Genomic DNA, 20,087 nt, shown 5'->3' on the forward strand with positions numbered 1-20,087 from the left:
AGATCATAACAGTGAATAGAAAAGACACATATATATGACATGGTCGCATGCCTCTTAAATGACTACTTGCCAAACCTCAACTTCTGTTTTAAAAAAGCTGTATAAACAAAACTATTACTCAGATCAAGAAAACATTCCACTTACGTTATTGTCAAAGGCGTACCGACACAACGAAAATACAGGGTTTTTCAAAAAGAATGACCTGATATCAAACCTCGACATTTATTGATAAAAACATATCACAGACATGGGGTACATTACAAAATACTCAAAAAAATCTTAGTTTTAGCTATGCTATTACAAATGCTGGACCTGACAGGATACCAGTTCGATTTTACACAGAGTACGCGAAGGAACCTGCTCCCCTTCTTGCAGCGGTGTACCGTTGGTCTCCAGAAGCGCGTAGCGTTCCAAAAGATTGGAAAAGGGCACAGGTCATCCCCGTTTTCAAGAAGCGACGTCGAACGGATGTGCAGAACTATAGACCTATATCTCTAACGTCGATCACTTGTAGAATTTTGGAACACGTATTATGTTCGAGTATAATGACTTTTCTGGAGCCTAGAAATCTACTCTGTAGGAATCAGCATGGGTTTCGAAAAAGACGGTCATGTGAAATCCAGCTCGCGCTATTCGTCCACGAGACTCAAAGGGCCATAGACACGGGTTCACAGGTAGATGCCGTGTTTCTTGACTTCCGCAAGGCGTTCGATACAGTTCCCCACAGTCGTTTAATGAACAAAGTAAGAGCAAATGGACTATCAGACCAATTGTGTGATTGGATTGAAGGGTTCCTAGATAACAGAACGCAGCATGTTATTCTCAGTGGAGAGAAGTCTTCCGAAGTAAGAGTGATTACAGGTGTGCGCAGGGGAGTGTCGTAGGACCGTTGCTATTCACAATATATATAAATGACCTTGTGGATGACATCGGAAGTTCACTGAGGCTTTTTGCGGATGATGCTATGGTGTATAGCCAGGTTGTAACATTGGAAAATTGTACTGAAATGCAGAAGGATCTGCAGCGAATTGACGCATGGTGCAGGGAATGGCAATTGAATCTCAATGTAGACAAGTGTAATGTGCTGCGAATACATAGAAAGATAGATCCCATATCATTTAGCTACAATATAGCAGGTCAGCAACTGGAAGCAGTTAATTGCATAAATTATCTGGGAGTAGGCATTAAGAGTGATTTAAAATGGAATGATCATATAAAGTTGATCGTCGCTAAAGCAGATGCCAGACTGTGAGATCCTAAGGAAATGCAATCCGAAAACAAAGGAAGTAGGTTACAGTACACTTCTTCGCCCACTGCTGGAATATTGCTCACCATTGTAGGATCCGTACCAGATAGGGTTGATAGAAGAGATAGAGAAGATCCAACGGAGAGCAGCGCGCTTCGTTACAGGATCATTTAGTAATCGCGAAAGCGTTACGGAGATGATAGATAAACTCCAGTGGAAGACTCTGCAAGAGAGACGCTCAGTAGCTCGGTACGGGCTTTTGTTGAAGTTTCGAGAACATTCCTTCACCGAGGAGTCAAGCAGTATATTGCTCCCTCCTAAGTACATCTCGCGAAGAGACCATGAGGATAAAATCAGAGATATTGGAGTTCACACAGAGGAATATCGACAATCTTTCTTTCCACGAACAATACGAGACTGGAATAGAAGGGAGAACCGATAGAGGTACTCAAAGTATCCTCCACCACACACCGTTAGGTGGCTTGCGGAGTATGAATGTAGATGTGGATGTAGATGTAGATGTAGATGTAGCTCAACGTTGGACAGGACGCATGGAACCCCGTGACACAGCCTTACAATCTTGGCCTCCAAGATCGCCAGACATGATCCTGTGCAATTTTTTCCTTGTGGGGATATGTGAAGGAAAGTGTTCATCTCCCATTTACTTCGTTACGTGAAGAACAGAATAACAGCCGCCATAACTTCTGTAAACGCAGATACATTGTGTAAAGTTTGGCGTATTTAGCTGTCATCTAGGCGCTGTTCGTGCTGCTGCTGTTGGACAATAGAGCATTTGTAACTGCACAGCTAAAACTTTAAGATTTTTTGAGTGTTTTGCAATTCATTCCATGTTTACAGCATGTTAAAAAGTGCCGGCCGGGGTGGCCGAGCGGTTCTAGGCGCTACAGTCTGGAACCGCGCGACCGCTACGGTCGCAGATTCGAATCCTGCCTCGGGCAGGGATGTGTATGATGTCCTTAGGTTAATTAGGTTTAAGTAGTTCTAAGTTCCGTGGGACTGATGAAATGGTTCAAATGGCTCTGAGCACTATGGAACTTAACATCTATGGTCATCAGTCCCCTAGAACTTAGAACTACTTAAACTTAACTAACCTAAGGACAGCACACAACACCCAGTCATCACGAGGCAGAGAATATGGGACTGATGACCTCAGAAGTTAAGTCCCATGGTGCTCAGGGCCATTTGAACCATTTTTTTTGTTAATAAATACGGAGTTGAAGCACGCTGTATATCTCCATTAATATGGATGTGTGCGCCGTTTGTTTGTTAGACCGGGAACCTTTCCCTTTGCCCCCACAACGATGCCGCTAGTAGTACGGTGTGTGTATACGTGTCCGCAGGACAATGACGTGCTCGAGCGGCAGCACGGCGGCGGTGTCGCGGCTGGCGGTGGCGTGGGGCCTGCTGGCGCTGGCCACGGTGCTCACCGCCTTCGTCACCAGCGGCTGGCTCTGGACCTGGGAGCCGCTCAACTCGGCCGCCACGGCCACCGTCACCTTCCGCATCGGCCTCTGGCACGTCTGCCCCACCGTCTGGCGCGACAACTCCTCCCAACGTGAGTGCCTGCCACCCGTTATTCTTATCCTTAGGTTTAAAATACACTACTGGCCATTAAAATTGCTACACCACGAAGATGACGTGCTACAGACGCGAAATTTAACCGACAGGAAGAAGGTGCTGTGATAAGCAAATGATTAGCTTTTCAGAGCATTCACACAAGGTTGGCGCCGATGGCGACACCTACAACGTGCTGACACGAGGAAAGTTTCCAACCGATTTCTCATACACAAACAGCAGTTGACCGGCGTTGACTGGTGAAACGTTGTTTTGATGCCCCGTGTAAGGAGGAGATATGCGTACCGTCACGTTTCCGACTTTGATAAAGGTCGGATTGTAGCCTATCGCGATTGTGGTTTATCGTATAGCGACATTGCTGCTCGCGTTGGTCGAGATCCAATGGTTAGCAGAATATGGAATCGGTGGGCTCAGGAGTGTAACACGGAACGGCCTCGTATTACTAGCAGTCGAGATGACAGGCATCTTATCCGTATGGCTGTAATGGATCGTGCAGCCACATCTCGATCCCTGAGTCGACAGATTGGGACGTTTGCAAGACAACAACCATCTGCACGAACAGTTCGACGACGTTTGCAGTAGCATGGACTATCAGCTCGGAGACTATGGCAGCGGTTACCCTCGACGCTGCATCACAGACAGGAGCGCCTGCGTTGTTGTACTCGACGATGAACCTCGGTGCACGAATGGAAAACGTCATTTTTTCGGGTGAATCCAGGTTCTGTTTACAGCATCATGATGGTCGTATCCGTGTTTGGCGACATCGCGGTGAACGCACATGGAAGCGTGTATTCGTCACTGCCATACTGGCGTATCACCCGGCGTGATGGTATGAGGTGCCATTGGTTATACGTCTCGGTCACCTCTTGTTCGCATTGACGGCACTTTCAACACTGGACACTACATTTCAGATGTGTTACGACCCGTGGCTCTACCCTTCATTCGATCCCTGCGAAACCCTACATTTCAGTAGGATAATGCACGACCGCTTGTTGCAGGTCCTGTACGGAACTTTCTGGATACAGAAAATGTTCGACTGCTGCCCTGGCCAGCACATTCTCCAGATCTCTCACCAATTGAAAACGTCTGGTCAATGGTGGCCGAGCAACTGGCTCACTCAATACGCCAGTTACTACTCGTGATGAACTGTGGTATCGTGTTGAAGCTGCATAGGCAGCTGTACCTGTACACGCCATCCAAGCTCTGTTTGACTCAATGCTCAGGCGTATCAAGGCCGTTATTACGGCCACAGGTGGTTGTTTTGGGTACTGATTTCTCAGGATCTATGCACCCAAATTGCGTGAAAATGTAATCACATGTCAGTTCTCGTATAATATATTTGTCCAATGAATACCGGTTTATCATCTGCATTTCTTCTTGATGTAGCAATCTTAATGGCCAGTAGTGTGGTTGGATAGTTGTCTGCGATTCTAAAAGATACCGGGATGGAGAATGACCCTCACTTTGATTGTTGAACTTTTTTATCCGCAATGAAATGGCCCCAAAATACTAGAGACTAATCACGCTGTATCAGAAAACATTTTTATAAGCCAAGGGACCCGAGAAGGTCGTCGTTTAGCACTCACACTTTATAACATATACATTGACGAAATGACTTAGACATGGAAACAACAAATTGATCCCGGAAGGATAGGGACACAGAAATCAATTTCCTTGAATTTTAGCACTGACGATGGCTATAGCTGAAATCTGTATATGCAAGAATAATAAAACACGTGTGGGATTGCCACTGATTGCTGTTCCTATCCTTCCTTAAACTACAGCCGCTGTGCCCAACGGTTCGTTACGGAATCGTAGTTCATTAAATAGATCCTGGAGTAAGATTATTTTTGTATCCGCCTGGAAGGCGGCCCGTGGGTCTGCTCCTGAAAACTGAAAGGTTGGCCGACTGAAGGAAGCGAGTAGGAGCAGGTGAGGTAAAACACGTCGAAAGTGCAAGTAAGTAAAAGTGGTTTACTGGTACATGAATATATACAGAGGCATACATAACTTTGTACGTAGTTGCGAAGCCTTAGACCAGTCGTAAGTAGAGCAAAGTCTCTATATGAAGCGAAGCTGAAGCGAAGTGTCTAGGCCGTCTGCTCTTGATCAAATGCGCTGAATCTGGAGCGGCTAGAGGGCGCTGTCGTCGGTGTCTGTCGTAGTGCCAACCTAAGAACTTGCACCTACGCCGTGGAATCGTAGCTATCGATACCAGAATTATCACATGGGAAATTGCAAATACAGTGCTTTCTGCAGTCGACCTTGCAATCGTACAGGATAGCGAAACTTAAACTTCGCTGCAAATATATCCATCTACATACTTCACTAAATTTCTAAACAACGTAATATTAAAATATCCATTACAAAAACAAAAGTGATGTTTTTCAAAGGGACGAAATCGCTGAGAACTAATATCATAATAGGAAACAAAACAATGGCACTTGTTCGTCTCTTTAGTTACCTGGTAATATTATAAGCTATCTGAATGAACTCTAGGTTGACAACAGACGGCAGAGGTATTAAGGGGGGTAGGACGACAAATGGCCGACTTGGAGCAGGAGAGGCACCACAGGATATTTTAATTTCCACTGTCTATTCTTTTACAAATAAATTCATAAAACTTTGTCAGCATGATCAGGAAGGATTCAGAATTCACACTCATAGGAGTGGAATTTCGAAAACGTAACGAAATGATTTTTTTTTTACATGTGAAATTTCATCATTTTTTTCACTTACTAATGGCAGTATTTGTTGCTATAGGCACACTTTTTCATCATAAGTAACAGAGATTCTTCGATGAATTTTGCACAGCATACAAACCATACTTAAAGGTGTATGGAACTATAGAATTTTCCAAATCTATTAAAAATTGTGGTAAAAATTGAGGTAATTAACTATAAAATTTGTGTTTCTTCTAAACATGAAGTTTAAAATATAACAGTTCATTCGTTGTTTCATAAATTAAATAAATTCTAGAGTTTCATACACCTGTGAGTATGGTATGTATGCTGTGCAAAATTCATGGAAGACTCTCTCTAACTTATGAAGAAAAGTGTACCTATAGCAACAAATGCAGCCATTAGTAAGTGAAAAAAGATGAAATTTCGCACGTAAAAAAAATTATTTTGTTATGTTTTCGAACTTTCACTGCAATGAGTGTGAATCCTGAATCCTTCCTGGTGTTCCTGACAAAGTTTTATGAATTTATTTGTAAAATTATACACACTGGAAATTAAAATGTCCTGTGATGCCTCTCCTGCTCCAAGTCGGCCCGTTTGACGTCCTACCCCCCTTAAACGAATGCGGAACAGTCAATAGAACATGGAGGAATAAAGTTACGAAAGGCACAAAAATAAAGTTTTATGTGGTAATTTCCAAATGAATCTTGGGCAACTACTAAAAAGCAAGAAAGGAGAATCGAAACGGAAGAAATGACATTTCTAAGAGACGTCAAGGGCTATGCAAGATTATATAGACAAGGAAACGAAGACATTGGATACATTCTAGAAATAAGATAAAGTTTAATCGACAAAGCTGACTATAACATCTACGAAGAATGTGGTTCGAGGCTACCAAAACATATCTTAAATTTCAGAACTTCAAGTAGAAGATCCTTGGGCAGACTAAGCAAAAGAAGATGGAACGTGCGTAAGGCCTATACCGTAATGAAAGAAGAAGAAATGGTGCTTAGCGTCTGTGACTACAGGCTATGGTTTTGTTTCTTGTACAGGAACTTTTAGTGCTGCTGCACGATGCATTTCGGGAAATATTTCCCATTATCGAGTGCCTATGCTATGACACTTTTACGCACGATATTTCGATGTGTGAGCTGCTAAATTATTCTGTTGACTTTATTGTAAGGCAAACAGGCGGGATTTCATAATTACTGATGTAGCTTTTCAAAAAGCTACCAGATAATTCGAAATCAGCTTCTGATTATGCATTTCTTGATGGCCTGTTACTAACAACTCCAGATTTTTTAGATAGTACTTACACATTTCAGTTCATCCATAGTATAGGTTAAAAACACACCGACACAGGATGGTCAGAAACAGTGTGAAAAGCTTCTAATGGTGTTGCGGCGCCGTTTCCGAGTTAATTAGCGTTGAAGTTAGCCAATCCGGCCGTTGCACGCGAAAATTCAAGCCGCCCGCCAGAGACGGTTTAGCCAAACGCATTTTTCTTCCGGCTTCTAAAACCGAACGAGAAAGCAGCACAAAAATTGGAAATGGGACGGTAGTAAGGCTCGAACCCGACCCAGAAGCTGAGCTGTTTGCTGCTGTATCATCGACAACATTAGAACAACGGACAATTATTGTATATGGCGAGCCTCTTGAATTGGCTCGCACGTCTGCCTGATTGCCCATCTCCAATGCTAATGAACTCGGGGACGGCGCAACATGTCGAATTTTTTTCACAACAATTATTTCTCGGCACAGCCTCTCATAGAAGACGCTTACAAGCTTTAGATTGTTTCTGACTACCCAGTAAAAACAAAAAGCTATAAAGAGATGTTGCATATTGTCAAGAGATACGATTTTAAAGATGCTTTGCAGACAATTTATGCTGTTCCTTAGTGCAGGCAGCATTTTCTTAAGTGTTTGTACAACTACAAGGTCATTTATTCCTACGTATACAATAGGCATAATAAAGCAGTAATACTTAAAACTAAACACCCTTGTGGCTGATATGTTAGAAAATTATGGTTTTAGATTATATACGCACAATGGCTTGTACACTAGAGAATATCATGTATTCTCTGTGGTCGATCTGTAATATAATATAACTGTCACAATATGTAACATATGTTTGCGATCGTTTATGTATGTGTCAGTTTTTGTGTCCTGTAGGCTCTGAATTGTGAAAATGATGTATAATCTGACTTTCTACATAACACGTCAACAAGAAATCCGTAAGTAATAGCTGTTTCCAAATTCGTCATTATCTACATCACTAATTACACTACTGGCCATTAAAATTCCTACACCAAGAAGAATCGCAGATGATAAACGGGTATTCTTTGGACAAATATATTATACGAGAACTGACATGTGATTACATTTTCACGCAATTTGGGTGCATAGGTCCTGAGAAATCTATACCCAGAACAACCACCTCTGGCCGTAATAACGGCCTTGATACGCCTGGGCATTCAGTCAAACAGAGCTTGGATGGCGTGTACAGGTACAGCTGCCTATGCAGCTTCAACACGATACCACAGTTCATCAAAAGTAGTGACTGGCGCATTGTGACGAGCCGGTTGCTCGGCCACCATTGACCAGAAGTTTTCAATTGGTGAGAGATCTGGAGAATGTGCTGGCCAGGGCAGCAGTCGAACATTTTCTGTGTTCAGAAAGGCCCTTACACGACCTGCAACATGCTGTCGTGCATTATCCTGCTGAAATGTAAGGTTTCGCAGGGATCGAATGAAGGGTAGAGCCACATCTGAAATGTAACGTCCACTGTTCAAAGTGCCGTCAATGCGAACAAGAGGTGACCGAGACGTGTAACCAATGGCACCCCATACCATCACGCCGGGTGATACGCCAGTATGGCGATGACGAATACACGTTTCCAATGTGCGTTCACCGCGATGTCGCCAAACACGAATGCGACCATCATGATACTGTAAACAGAACCTGGATTCATCCGGAAAAATGATGTTTTGCCATTCGTGCACTCAGGTTCGTTACTGAGTGCACCATCGCAGGCGCTCCTGTCTGTGACGCAGCATCAAGGGTAACCGCAGCCACGGTCTCCGAGCTGATAGTCCATGCTGCTGCAAACGTCGTCGAACTTTTCGTGCAGATGGTTGTTGTCTTGCAAACGTCCCCATTTGTTGACTCAGGGATCGATACGTGGCTGCATGATCCGTTACAGCCATGCGAATAAGATGCCTGTCATCTCGACTGCTAGTGATACAAGGCCGTTGGGATCCAGCACGGCGTTCATTATTACCCTTCTGAGCCCACCGATTCCATATTCTGCTAACAGTCATTGGATCTTGACCAACGCGAGCAGCAATGTCGCGATACGATAAACCGCAATCACGATAGGCTACAATCCGACCTTTATCAAAGTCGGAAACGTGATGGTACGCATTTCTCCTCCTTACACGACGCATCACAACAACGTATGAGGAAACGGTTGGAACCTTTCCTCATGTCAGCACGTTGCAGGTGTCGCCACCGGCGCCAACCTTGTGTGAATGCTCTGAAAAGCTAATCATTTGCATATCACAGCATGTTCTTCCTGTCGGTTAAATTTCGCATCTGTAGCACGTCATCTTCGTGGTGTAGCAATTTTAATATCAAGTAGTGTATAAATTACACATTTTCACATTACAGTACAGTTATCAGAATAATGTGGCAGCTCGCACATGGCTAACGTAACTCCTAAAAATTTCATAGCGCACTAAAAACTCATTCGATAGTGGAAACTAAGATGGCGTGCTGAAAAGTAATTCCTCCTAAGTTTTTACTTGAAAACTTTCAACCGTTTTTAAATAAAACGAATGTTATTTACATTTCTCAACATAGGCACCCTGGCCACGAATAAATTTCTCCGTACGATAGACCAGCTTGTTGATACTGTCGGTGTAGGATATTTTGCTTTGTTCAAGGCGCCACAATCTCACCTCTGCTCGTACGCTTCGTCACTGGCAAAGCGAATTCCTCGAAAGTATTCTTCAAGTTTTGGACTCAGATGAAAATCGCATGGGGCCAAGTCGGGACTGGTGGAAGATAATGGATGACAGTGAACCCAAGGCGTCGGATTCTTGCAGCTGTCGCAGTGCTCCTGTGTGGCCTGGCATTGTCATGCTGAAGGATAGGATACTCCATGTGTGGACGAACTTTTCCAATTCGAAACTCGATTATGGCACGCTATCTCGCGCACCGACATAGTTACGTTCCAAACCGAAATGTAACACGCTACAGTTCCAAGTCATCTAGCGGCAGAGGAATGCAAATAAATAGACATGAAGAAGTAAAGATGTAGAATGTTAATAACGTTTGTTTTATTTAAAAAGCTTTAAGACTTTACACATAAAAAATTTCGAGGCATTGCTTTTCAGCACGCTCTCGTATTTCCTGAAATGTATCGTGCAGAGACTAAAGAAGAGACCTTACTGGTAGCAAGAAATGTTATTCCACAACAAACAAAATCACTGTTCATGCTCCAGAGTTGCTTTACAAATGTCAGGTTCAATATGTCACCACTTCAAAAATACTCTCACAAACCAATGAAAACATCAACAAACATGAAACCGTTTAAATCTCTCGCTGACAGGCAGATGATGACGTTGTGTCAGGAACAAAGGAAGAGTAGGGTGTAACGCCCTGTAGATGTCGAGCTGTTTAGAAAACAGCGGCTTTCTCGGAGAAGAATGGGGAGAAACCCGAGTGAAACATGCAGAAAAGATCATTTCTTGCATTATTTTGAAGCAATCTATAGAAATAACGAAAAATAAACATCCGACGGACTTCATAGGGTTTTGAACGCTATTATTCTATAAGGAGCGTTCAAAAAGAAACAAGCCGGAAGCATAATTACAGAAACCACTACCTGTATGTTAGAAGTATTGACCCTGACTGTTGAGACACTTGTCCCACTGTGACACAAGGCGGTGAATGGCTGTCTCGTAGAATTCCCGGGGCTGCCATGTTAACCAGTTCTGCTCGTAGCCGGCATCTGTAACCGAACGGTTCTAGGCGCTTCAGTCCGTTACCGCGCTGCTGCTACGGTCGAAAGTTCGAATCCTGCCTTGGGCATGGATGTGTGTGATGTCCTTAGGTTAGTTGGGTTTAAGTAGTTCTAAGTCTAGGGGACTGATGACCTCAGATGTTAAGTCCCATAGTGCTCAGAGCCATTTGAACCATTTGAAGTTCCGCTCGTACACCTGGATGTCGTCGTCCGAGGTGAATCGTTTGCCCCTCAGAGCCTTTTTAAGGGGACCAAACATGGGGTAATCACAGGGAGACACGTCTGGACTATATAGAGGGTGGCCGAGAACCTCCCATATGAATTTCTGCAGGAGTGCCGCGACTGTGTTGACAGTATGAGGCTTTACATTGTCGTGGAGCAGAATGACCCCAATTGTGAGATGGCCTGGTCAATTTAATTTGATCGCTTGGCTAAGGGTGATCAAGGTTTGCGAGTAGCGCTGGGCATTCACTGTTGTCCCGTGCTGCAGGGAGTGAATCTTGGCCAAAGAAGAACGGCAGCATAACCTTTCCTGCACTCGTGTGGACGGCGATGTCCAGCTGTACGTGCCGAACTGGTTAACATCGCAGCCCCGGAAATTTTATGAGACAGCCTTTCACCACCTTGTGTCACAGTGGGACAAGTGTCTCAACAGCCAGAGTCAATACTTCTAACATACAGGTTCTGGTTTCCGTAATTATGCCTCCAGCTCGGTCCTTTTTGAACGCCCCTTATAGAATGCTAATCTACTATCTTCAGCATTACGCCATCTCATTCGGTTAATATCGTCAGGAAAGAAATAAGTTTAAATTGTCGGAATGTTTCAACTTTTACTTACATTATTAGCCGCAAATAAGTAAATAAGATAATTTTTAACACACACAAGAATGTGTGGTAGGACATCCCAAAGAGTCCAGTTAAACAAAGTTGCATAAGCACACCAGAAAAAAAAAATACTGGCAGGTCCAGGACACATAGCATTGTAAAGTCTAGCCTTGATAATGGATTCAATTTGGCGAAGATCACACTAAAAATTTCTGTAGGTATGTTACATTTACCGGAAGTCACTGTAGAGACAGCAAATTGCGAATATGTTGATAGCTATGCTTCGTCTGCTGTTCCAAATAACGCCAGAGATTTTCTATGAGATTAAGTCAGCGTGATTTAATAGGCCAGTCTAGGTGCGACAGGGTATAGTCAAATGTGTTGTCGTTAAAACACGGATGTTTTCACCATGGAAGACTGGAGTGTCCACAGTATACTCGTCAAGAAGGTGTAAAACAAAGGGCAGCGCTTGGTCACAAAGAGTGACGAAATAAGCATCCAGATTCACGTTCGTGGTAATATGCGTGTTCCAGGTCATGGGAAGGAAAACGTCCTCAAAACATAACGGAATTACTTCCATCCGATCTACAGCCTACGTACACCGCAGCCTAAAAGTCTCACTGGCCCGTCCCTCCATGTATAGAGGCAAAATGGTTTTGTCGGACCATATTACACGCCCTTGTTAGCAATTGTTTTGTTTTTCTTGGTCCATTGATGACGTGCACCTTCATGTCACTCTGTGAGATATAGACTTCTGTGAAGTATCCATTACATACGGTTCCATTCGTAATATTCGCTCGGAAACTGGTTGAGGAACACCTGCATTCACGGCAATTCCTGTTGTGTTTGAAACGAACAGTAATAATAGTTTCCAGTCTCTGGCTTTTAGGATCTAATCACAATTGTTTTCACGCCACTTTGCATGGATGCGATTGTTACACCATTCCTTGAACACACATTGTTTGATGGATAGTCCGCGATGGTGCACCAGTAAATTGGGCAACTTGATTCAAGGTGTGGTCATAGACACGTCCAAATAATACAGTTCATATCAGTCACTGTCACGTCTCCACACCAACCTATTTTACTGCGCTGAGTCCATACAACCCTCTGGCCCAAACGCACCACTTCATTGGTTCAAATGGCTCTGAGCACTATGGGACTCAACATCTTAGGTCATAAGTCCCCTAAAACTTAGAACTACTTAAACCTAACTAACCTAAGGACATCACACACACCCATGCCCGAAGCAGGATTCGAACCTGCGACCGTAGCAGTCCCGCGGTTCCGGACTGCAGCGCCAGAACCGCTAGACCACCGCGGCCGGCACCACTTCATTGATAATAACTTTAGTCAGCGGTGGAGCGTCACACTACCACCCACTACCCGTCTTACGCCATCTACAGTGCCCCAAAGTGACCAGCCCTCTCTTTTAAAAGGATGACTTATTTTTTGTTCGGTGATCTCATTTACAGTGCTTCCATCATAAGCTACCACTAAGCAAACTTCTTGATGCTCAAAAAATACTGGAAGCAAGCAGCCGCGATTTGTTTAAGGGGTTAGCCTAGCAGTTGCATTAAGTGATTTCTGGACACTACACAAACCTAAATGAAGAAGGCTGAACGAGGATTTGATCGGCATTTAGACGTCTAATTTAAATTAATATGATACACCATTTCTTTATACATGTGCACTGAAGGAAAAAAGGCCTGTATCTACATCCGAAAGCTGTATATATTAGTGTCTGTCTCATAAGAGTGGCACTACTAGCGCCACTACGATAATGCAAAGCAGGTTTGATTTGAATTCACGTAACGGTCGTGAGCGTTAGTTACCTCTGAGATTGGACGTGGTGATTTATGGTGTCAAGAATGCCTTTAAGGCGACGAAGACGCCATTACCAACACCTGAGTTTGAAAAAGGTCATGTAATAGGGCTACGAGAAGCTGGAAGTTCCTTCTGTCATATTGCAGGAAGACTTGGAGGGAATGTAGACACTGTATATGATGGCTGGCAGCGATAGTCACGAGATTGTACGGTCGCAAGATGGCCGTACTCTGGACAGCCACGTGGCACTACCGAGAGGTAAGACCGTCGTGTTCGGCGTATGTTTCTGGCGCATCGTACTGCATCTGCAGCAGCAATTTGAGCAGCAGTTGGCACCACAGTGACAAACGAACTGTTACAAATCGGTTACTTCAAGAACAGCTCCGTGCCAGACGCCAAGTAACGTGCGTTCCACTGACCCCAAGCCATCGCCATTTGTGAGTCCGGTGGTGTCAAGCGAGAGCTCACTGGAGGGCGTGGTGAAGGTCTGTTGTGTATTCTGATGAACTGGTTCTGCCTTGGCGACATTGATGGCCGTGTGAAGGTTAGGAGGAGGCCAGTTGAATGGTTCAAATGGCTCTGAGCACTATGGGACTTAATATCTGAGGTCATCAGTCTCTAGAACGTAGAACTAATTAAACCTAACTAACCTATGGACATCACACACATCCATGCGCGAGGCAGGATTCGAACCTGCGACCGTAGCGGTCGCACAGTTCCAGACTGAAGATGCCAGTTGAGGGCCTGCAACTAGCCTGTCTGCGTGCTAGGTACACTGAACCTACACCTGGAGTTATGGTCTGGGCTGCGAATTCGTGTCATAGTAGGAGCACTCTTCTGGTTATCCCACGCACCCTGATCTCAAATTCATACGTCAGTCTGGTGATTCGACCTGCTGTGCTGCCACTCAGTATTCCAGGGGGTGTTTTCCAATGTGATAACACTCGCCCGCAAACCGCTGTTCTAGCCCAACATGCTCTACAGAGTGTCGACATGTCTTGGCCTTTTAGATCACCAGATGTGTCTCCAATCGAGAACATACGGGACTGTATCGGGCGACAACTCCAGCGTCATCCACAAACAGCATTAACCGTCCCTGTATTGACCTACCAAATGCAACAGTCATGGAACTCCATCCCTTAAACTGACTACCGGCAGCTGTACAACACAATGCATGCACGTTTGCATGCTTGCATTAAAAATTCCGGCGATTACATCGTTTATTAACGTACCATCACTCCACATTTGCAATGGCTTCTCTCGTTTGAATTAACCTGTGCTCTTGCAATGTTAATAACTTAAATATGTTTCCTAGACTAATCTGTTCCCTAAATTTCATTACTGGACATTAATTTTTACTGTTGAGATCTTTTCCCATCAGAGTAATTCAGAGAACTCCCTGAAAGATAAAAATTGTGTACTGGACCTAACTCTAATCCAGATATTTACTTTGTAAGCGCTCTATGTTTGATTTACTACGTGACGCAAAGTGATGACCTGTTTGAAGTTAGTTACAGCGTATACTCGGGGAGTAGAGTGATGTTTCAATCCTGGCGAATAATTCCTGTCACAACGTCCCTGACAGTGTAAGGTGAATAAATTACATGTATACTCGTATTACTCGTATTTTCCTTCTATATGACAACTTTTATAACCAACCAGCGAATTTTATAGTAGGCAACGAAACATGAACCATGTCGCTTATAGACAGAATGCAGGCTTTTGTCGGCTATACACTCATCGGAGACGCTCTCCTGCTCTTTGTTCGGCAATAATAATAGTAATACTGATGATGATGATGATGAGATGATGATGATGATGACGATGATGATGGCGATGATGATGACGATGATTATGATTGTGGACCCTCCTGCAGCCGAGCAGTCAGCGTGTCTGACTACCGCGGAGTGCATCCGTCTAAGATTTTTGTCTTATACGTGTTTTCCTTTGTGGGAGTACTATAGCGATGTATCTCAGCGTCATGAGTACAGCTGATGTGTTACTTGAAGCAGATGTGCAATGTTATGACTACGTGCATCTCCATACTAACGTCTACTGAGGCCGTAGGGATAGCACGACACGTCCGTTAACCGAAATTGCGTGGCGTACTCGGCCTGTTCACGGAATTTTAGTACAAATATCAACTTGGATTGCTTGAGGCTTTCCCAACGGACTAGTTGTAGAAATGGTCCTCGGGCGAGACGTCGAATGTTGTGAATTTCATACAATATTTCATCGGCGTAACTGATCGATAGGTCAAGTGCGACGAACACACTTCTGAGCTGTGACAGAAGCCTCTTGCATATGCCACGCAAACGAGACTTCAGTCACAGTTCAGGAGTGTGTTGGCAGCACCTGCAGATAACGATCAGCTGCGCCGATGAGATATTGAGGTAATTTCACAACATCTTACGTCCCGCCCGTGAACCATTTCTACAAATATCATTTTCTCTCTTGCACGTGCCGACATTTCTGTAAGAGTAAGCAGGATATTAAAGAAGACGAAAGTGAATGTTATAGACTACTGAATGTTTATAGGACACAGGAGAAACAGCTGCAGTTTGGTTTTGTCTCTCTCTGTCTCCCTCTATTCGAAAAGCACGGTTAATTGTTTCGAATTCACACATTCGTCAGATGGCTTGGATGGTTTTATCAAAATACATGGTGTGTTGATTTACAGGTGAGTTGCCTGGGAATGACCACCCGGAGCATTTGTTTCCGTCTTTTTCCAATGAATAACATTAATTTTGTTCTTGATGCTTTCACATTCACTCAAAGTGGTCTTTATTATTCATGTCTGCCGGGCAACTATGCAAATTATCGAGAAACAACATGTGTTTTGAGTTTTCGAACTGTATATAAGTCAGTCGAAATAAGTGTATGTGTCTTGAATTTTCTCTTACGACGAGCCAGCTCCGATTGCGGAACTTACGTGACGAGCAGCAAGAAAGCACTTCCCTCTGGCAGTGTTCGGTGAGAATAAAGCTTTAAGATTATTCGTCCTCATTGTCACTCACTCTCACAAAAGAAAGTGGCTAGATTCTCCTCATGTCTTTCACTGTTGTCAAAAACACGTTTGCAGTGCAGTTTTAGATAGGTTGGTTGATTTGAGGAAGAGGACCAAATAGCGAGGTCGTCGGTCCCATCGTATTAGAGAAGGGATGAGAAGGAAATCGGCCGTGCCCTTTCAAAGGAACCATGCCGGCATTTACCTGAAACGATTTAGGGAATTCACGGAAAACGTAAATCAGGGGCTGACCAGTATGGCTGAGCGGTTCTAGGCGCCTCAGTCTGGAACTGCGCGACCGCAACGGTCGCAAAAAATGGTTCAAATGGCTCTGAGCACTATGGGACTTAACATCTGAGGTCATCAGTCCCCTAGAACTTAGAACTACTTAAACCTAACTAACCTAAGGACATCACACAGACCCATGCCCGAGGCAGGATTCGAACCTGCGACCGTAGCAGCAGCGCGGCTCCGGACTGAAGCGCCTAGAACCGCACGGCCACCCCGGCCGGCCGCAACGGTCGCAGGTTCGAATCCTGCCTCGGGCATGGATGTGTGTGATGTCCTTAGGTTAGTTAGGTTTAAGTAGTTCTAAGTTCTAGGGGGCTGATGACCTCAGATGTTAAGTCCCATAGTGCTCAGAGCCATTTGCACCATTTGCACCTAAATCAGGATGGTCGGACGCGGGTTTGAACCGTCGTTCTCCCGAATGAGGGTCGAGTGTGTTAACAACTGGTCCACCGAGCGTTTTTAGAGATGCATTTTTTTCAGTGCGGAGTATGGGGAAACAGTGTTTACAGATCTAAAAAAGCAAAGGCACGGAAATGTTAACATTTAAATAAGATAATAACTCTGTGGAATAGTTACACGCTCTCCACAGCATCTGTTAATAGTTTCTAGCAGGTTAGTACAGGGTTACTTGTCTAGTGGGCACAGGTGCCTGAGCTTCCTTGCTTTACTGGAATATCTATACCCTGTTAAGATCACCTCCCTTAGAGACAAAAATAGAGCATTTACTCGGTGGTGATCATATAATCCCAACAGAAAAACCAATAGAAAGTCTCTTTGCCACATTCGCTGATTTTTCTTGTCAGGTTTAGGTTAACCGAAAGACACACATGTATATACAGATGATCCCGATCTTTCTTGTGTTGAGCGAATCTGTTAAAGTAGAACTCAATAGTATTGCAGTAGCAAAACATAATGGTGCCTTTCATAGACGTTCTTGGACTTCTCCACAGGTTGTGGTAAGGAAATCCATCGTGTCTATCTGCTTGTGTGGTGACTTTAAAGCTGTGAATTCCAAGGTATGGTAGTAAATGTGTCTCTAGGTTAGAACTATCGCACGCATATCTCCAGTTACTCTTAGACGAAGTGTCTCAAAAGTTCCTGGTGTTGAACAATCCTTCTGGCCTCTACAAATATCCACATCGACATTTTGATTTTTTCAGAGATTTTCAAAAGAATTAATCAGCAGCATTTCATCACATTATCTCAACGCCTTTATTAACATGGGCATAAATATGTGACAGCATACTGAGAATACAAACGGCCGAATTGACGTGAAACGTTAAAAAGTGGTGAATTTTAAAGAAGCAGTCCAATTCCTATGGTTTGCTTTTCCGAAGAACAGAGTGCTAACCACGAAGCAGTATATGAAAGCAACAGACGAGATGCTACGTCCCCAGAATTTTAAAGAACTAAAAGCGTTCTTAGGATTAATTAATACTATAGTCATCTCATCTGAAACGTAATCCAGAGCTTTAAATCATTAAACACATTGCCGAAGAAAGACGTGGTGTCGACATGGTCCGTAAACTGGGACAAAACCTTCAGAAGCCTAAAATATAAAGTTCGTTAAGCTCCTTGTCTCGTCACATTTTCCCCAGGGAAAATCCTACCTCTCGTAACACGTGCCTCAAATTACAGTAGTTATGCAGTTCTGCCACACAAAGACCAAACTGCAATACAGCGCCCATTGCGTTTGAAAGACGTTAACTCGATCCACGTTACCTATTCACAAACCGAAAAGGGAGCTGTGGTATCGATAGCTACGACGCCACGGCGTAGGCGCAAGTTCATAGGTTGGCACTACGACACCGACACCGACGACAGAACGCCCTCTAGCAGGCGTTGTTCAGCTCTACGGCGCGCCGCTGCAAACTCTACCCATTTGATCAAAAGCAGACGGCCGGGACACTTCGCTTCAGTTTCGCTTCATATAGAGACTTTGCACTACTTACGACGGGTCTAAGGCTTCGCATCCACGTGCTCCTCAGTGCAAAGTTAGGTATTCAGGTTATTATGTATTCAGTTAATATTGTGATATAGTAAAACCATTTCTAAGAGCAGTACCGAGAGATTTTCTCCTTTTCCTGCTCCTACTCACTTACTACATTCGGCCTACCCTTCAGTTTACAGGAGCAGACCCACGCGCCGCCTTCCAGGCGGGATACAAAAGGAGCATTAGCGATTAGTGTGAGGCACTTAAAACAGCCCACCCCCAATATATCCTGGAATAGTAAATACCACGTGAGCAAAGCTTAAAGACGAAAATGACGTTCCCATGATGTCACAGCGGAGTAACATAACTCGATAAAACTTGGACCATACAAGAAACAACTGCTGCAGTATAGCACAGAAGATAACTAAAAAAATACTTAATAAGACGAACAGAAATTGCACTTTCATTCAAAGACTCAACGCGATTAATATTGGTCCCCTGGAAATTACAAAAGGCGTGACATGGTCCTTAATAGGGGTTGTGATCACCACGAACAGTAATGTATGCTCTGCAAAGTGCTGTCATGCCGCCACCAGGTTGGTAAGGGGTTTTCGTGGTAGGGCGTTCAATTCCAGCACATTTGGAATTCGTTAGGGAGACTATTGCAGCCAGTCAACATACAGCATCGACCATCCAGCAGTTGTCAACCTCGCTGATGGAAGGACGGAAGAATCTACCACAAGGACTTCTTAGCAACATTGTGGCCAGCATGGGAGCTCACTGCAGAGCGTGCTCTGCCGCCTGTGATCATCACACACCCTATGAAGAATGAAGTCTCTCATTTCGTAATGTCAATGGGGCCATCATTAATCGCGGTGGCTTCAGTGTAATTATTATCTCTGAACGACAGTGTCATTTCTGTTCGTCTCATTGTGTATTTCTTCGTTACCTTCTGTACTACACTGCAGCAGTTGTCTCTATGTGCGCTCCAAGTTTCGACGATCTTTCTTGGCAGTGACACATTATGCGAACATTACTTTCGTCCTTAAGTTTGGCACTCCACTCTAGTTCAAATGGCTCTGAGCACTATGGGACTCAACTGCTGTGGTCATAAGTCCCCTAGAACTTAGAACTACTTAAACCTAACTAACCTAAGGACATCACACACATCCATGCCTGAGGCAGGATTCGAACCTGCGACCGTAGCGGTCGTGCGGTTCCAGACTGTAGCGCCTTTAACCGCATGGCCACACCGGCCGGCCACTCCACTCTAGTGATGGTTTTAAAAGAATCAGTGTCGGTATAGTAATGGGGTAGTTGCAGACGTCACAAAACTCGACACACGTCTCATATAACTTACCAAATACGCTACGTCGATATATTATTTGTTCTGGATGTATTTGGAGTGGTCTTAGTGATCCACTCACTGTACTGAGTGATTGAAAAGGATGCTGAAAAAAATTACAGTATTTCCATAGGGTGTCTAGGAGAATAAATTAAGGAAATGAATCCATAATCAGAAACCACATCGAACGACACTACAGAATATCGAAAATATCGAGATCAGCGTTTTCTGGTGCATCTTACGAGCAGCACTTACAGCTACCCTCACCACTGGGAGCTACGGCAATCAATCTAGATCTATACATAACATT

General features: G+C 44.0%; 1 protein-coding gene across 1 annotated transcript in view; it reads left to right on the top strand.

Moving 5' to 3' along the window:
• Positions 1-2,611: 2,611 nt before the first annotated feature.
• LOC126184394 (voltage-dependent calcium channel gamma-7 subunit-like) overlaps positions 2,612-20,087 on the top strand; it is a 173,041-nt gene continuing 155,565 nt past the window's right edge. Inside the window, exon 1 of the mRNA XM_049926778.1 lies at positions 2,612-2,822. Within this exon, the coding sequence (XP_049782735.1) occupies positions 2,612-2,822 (211 nt within the window). The remainder of the gene's footprint in view (positions 2,823-20,087) is intronic.

The sequence above is a fragment of the Schistocerca cancellata genome, chromosome 4 (assembly GCF_023864275.1).
Source record: "Schistocerca cancellata isolate TAMUIC-IGC-003103 chromosome 4, iqSchCanc2.1, whole genome shotgun sequence".
Taxonomy (NCBI): domain Eukaryota; kingdom Metazoa; phylum Arthropoda; class Insecta; order Orthoptera; family Acrididae; genus Schistocerca; species Schistocerca cancellata.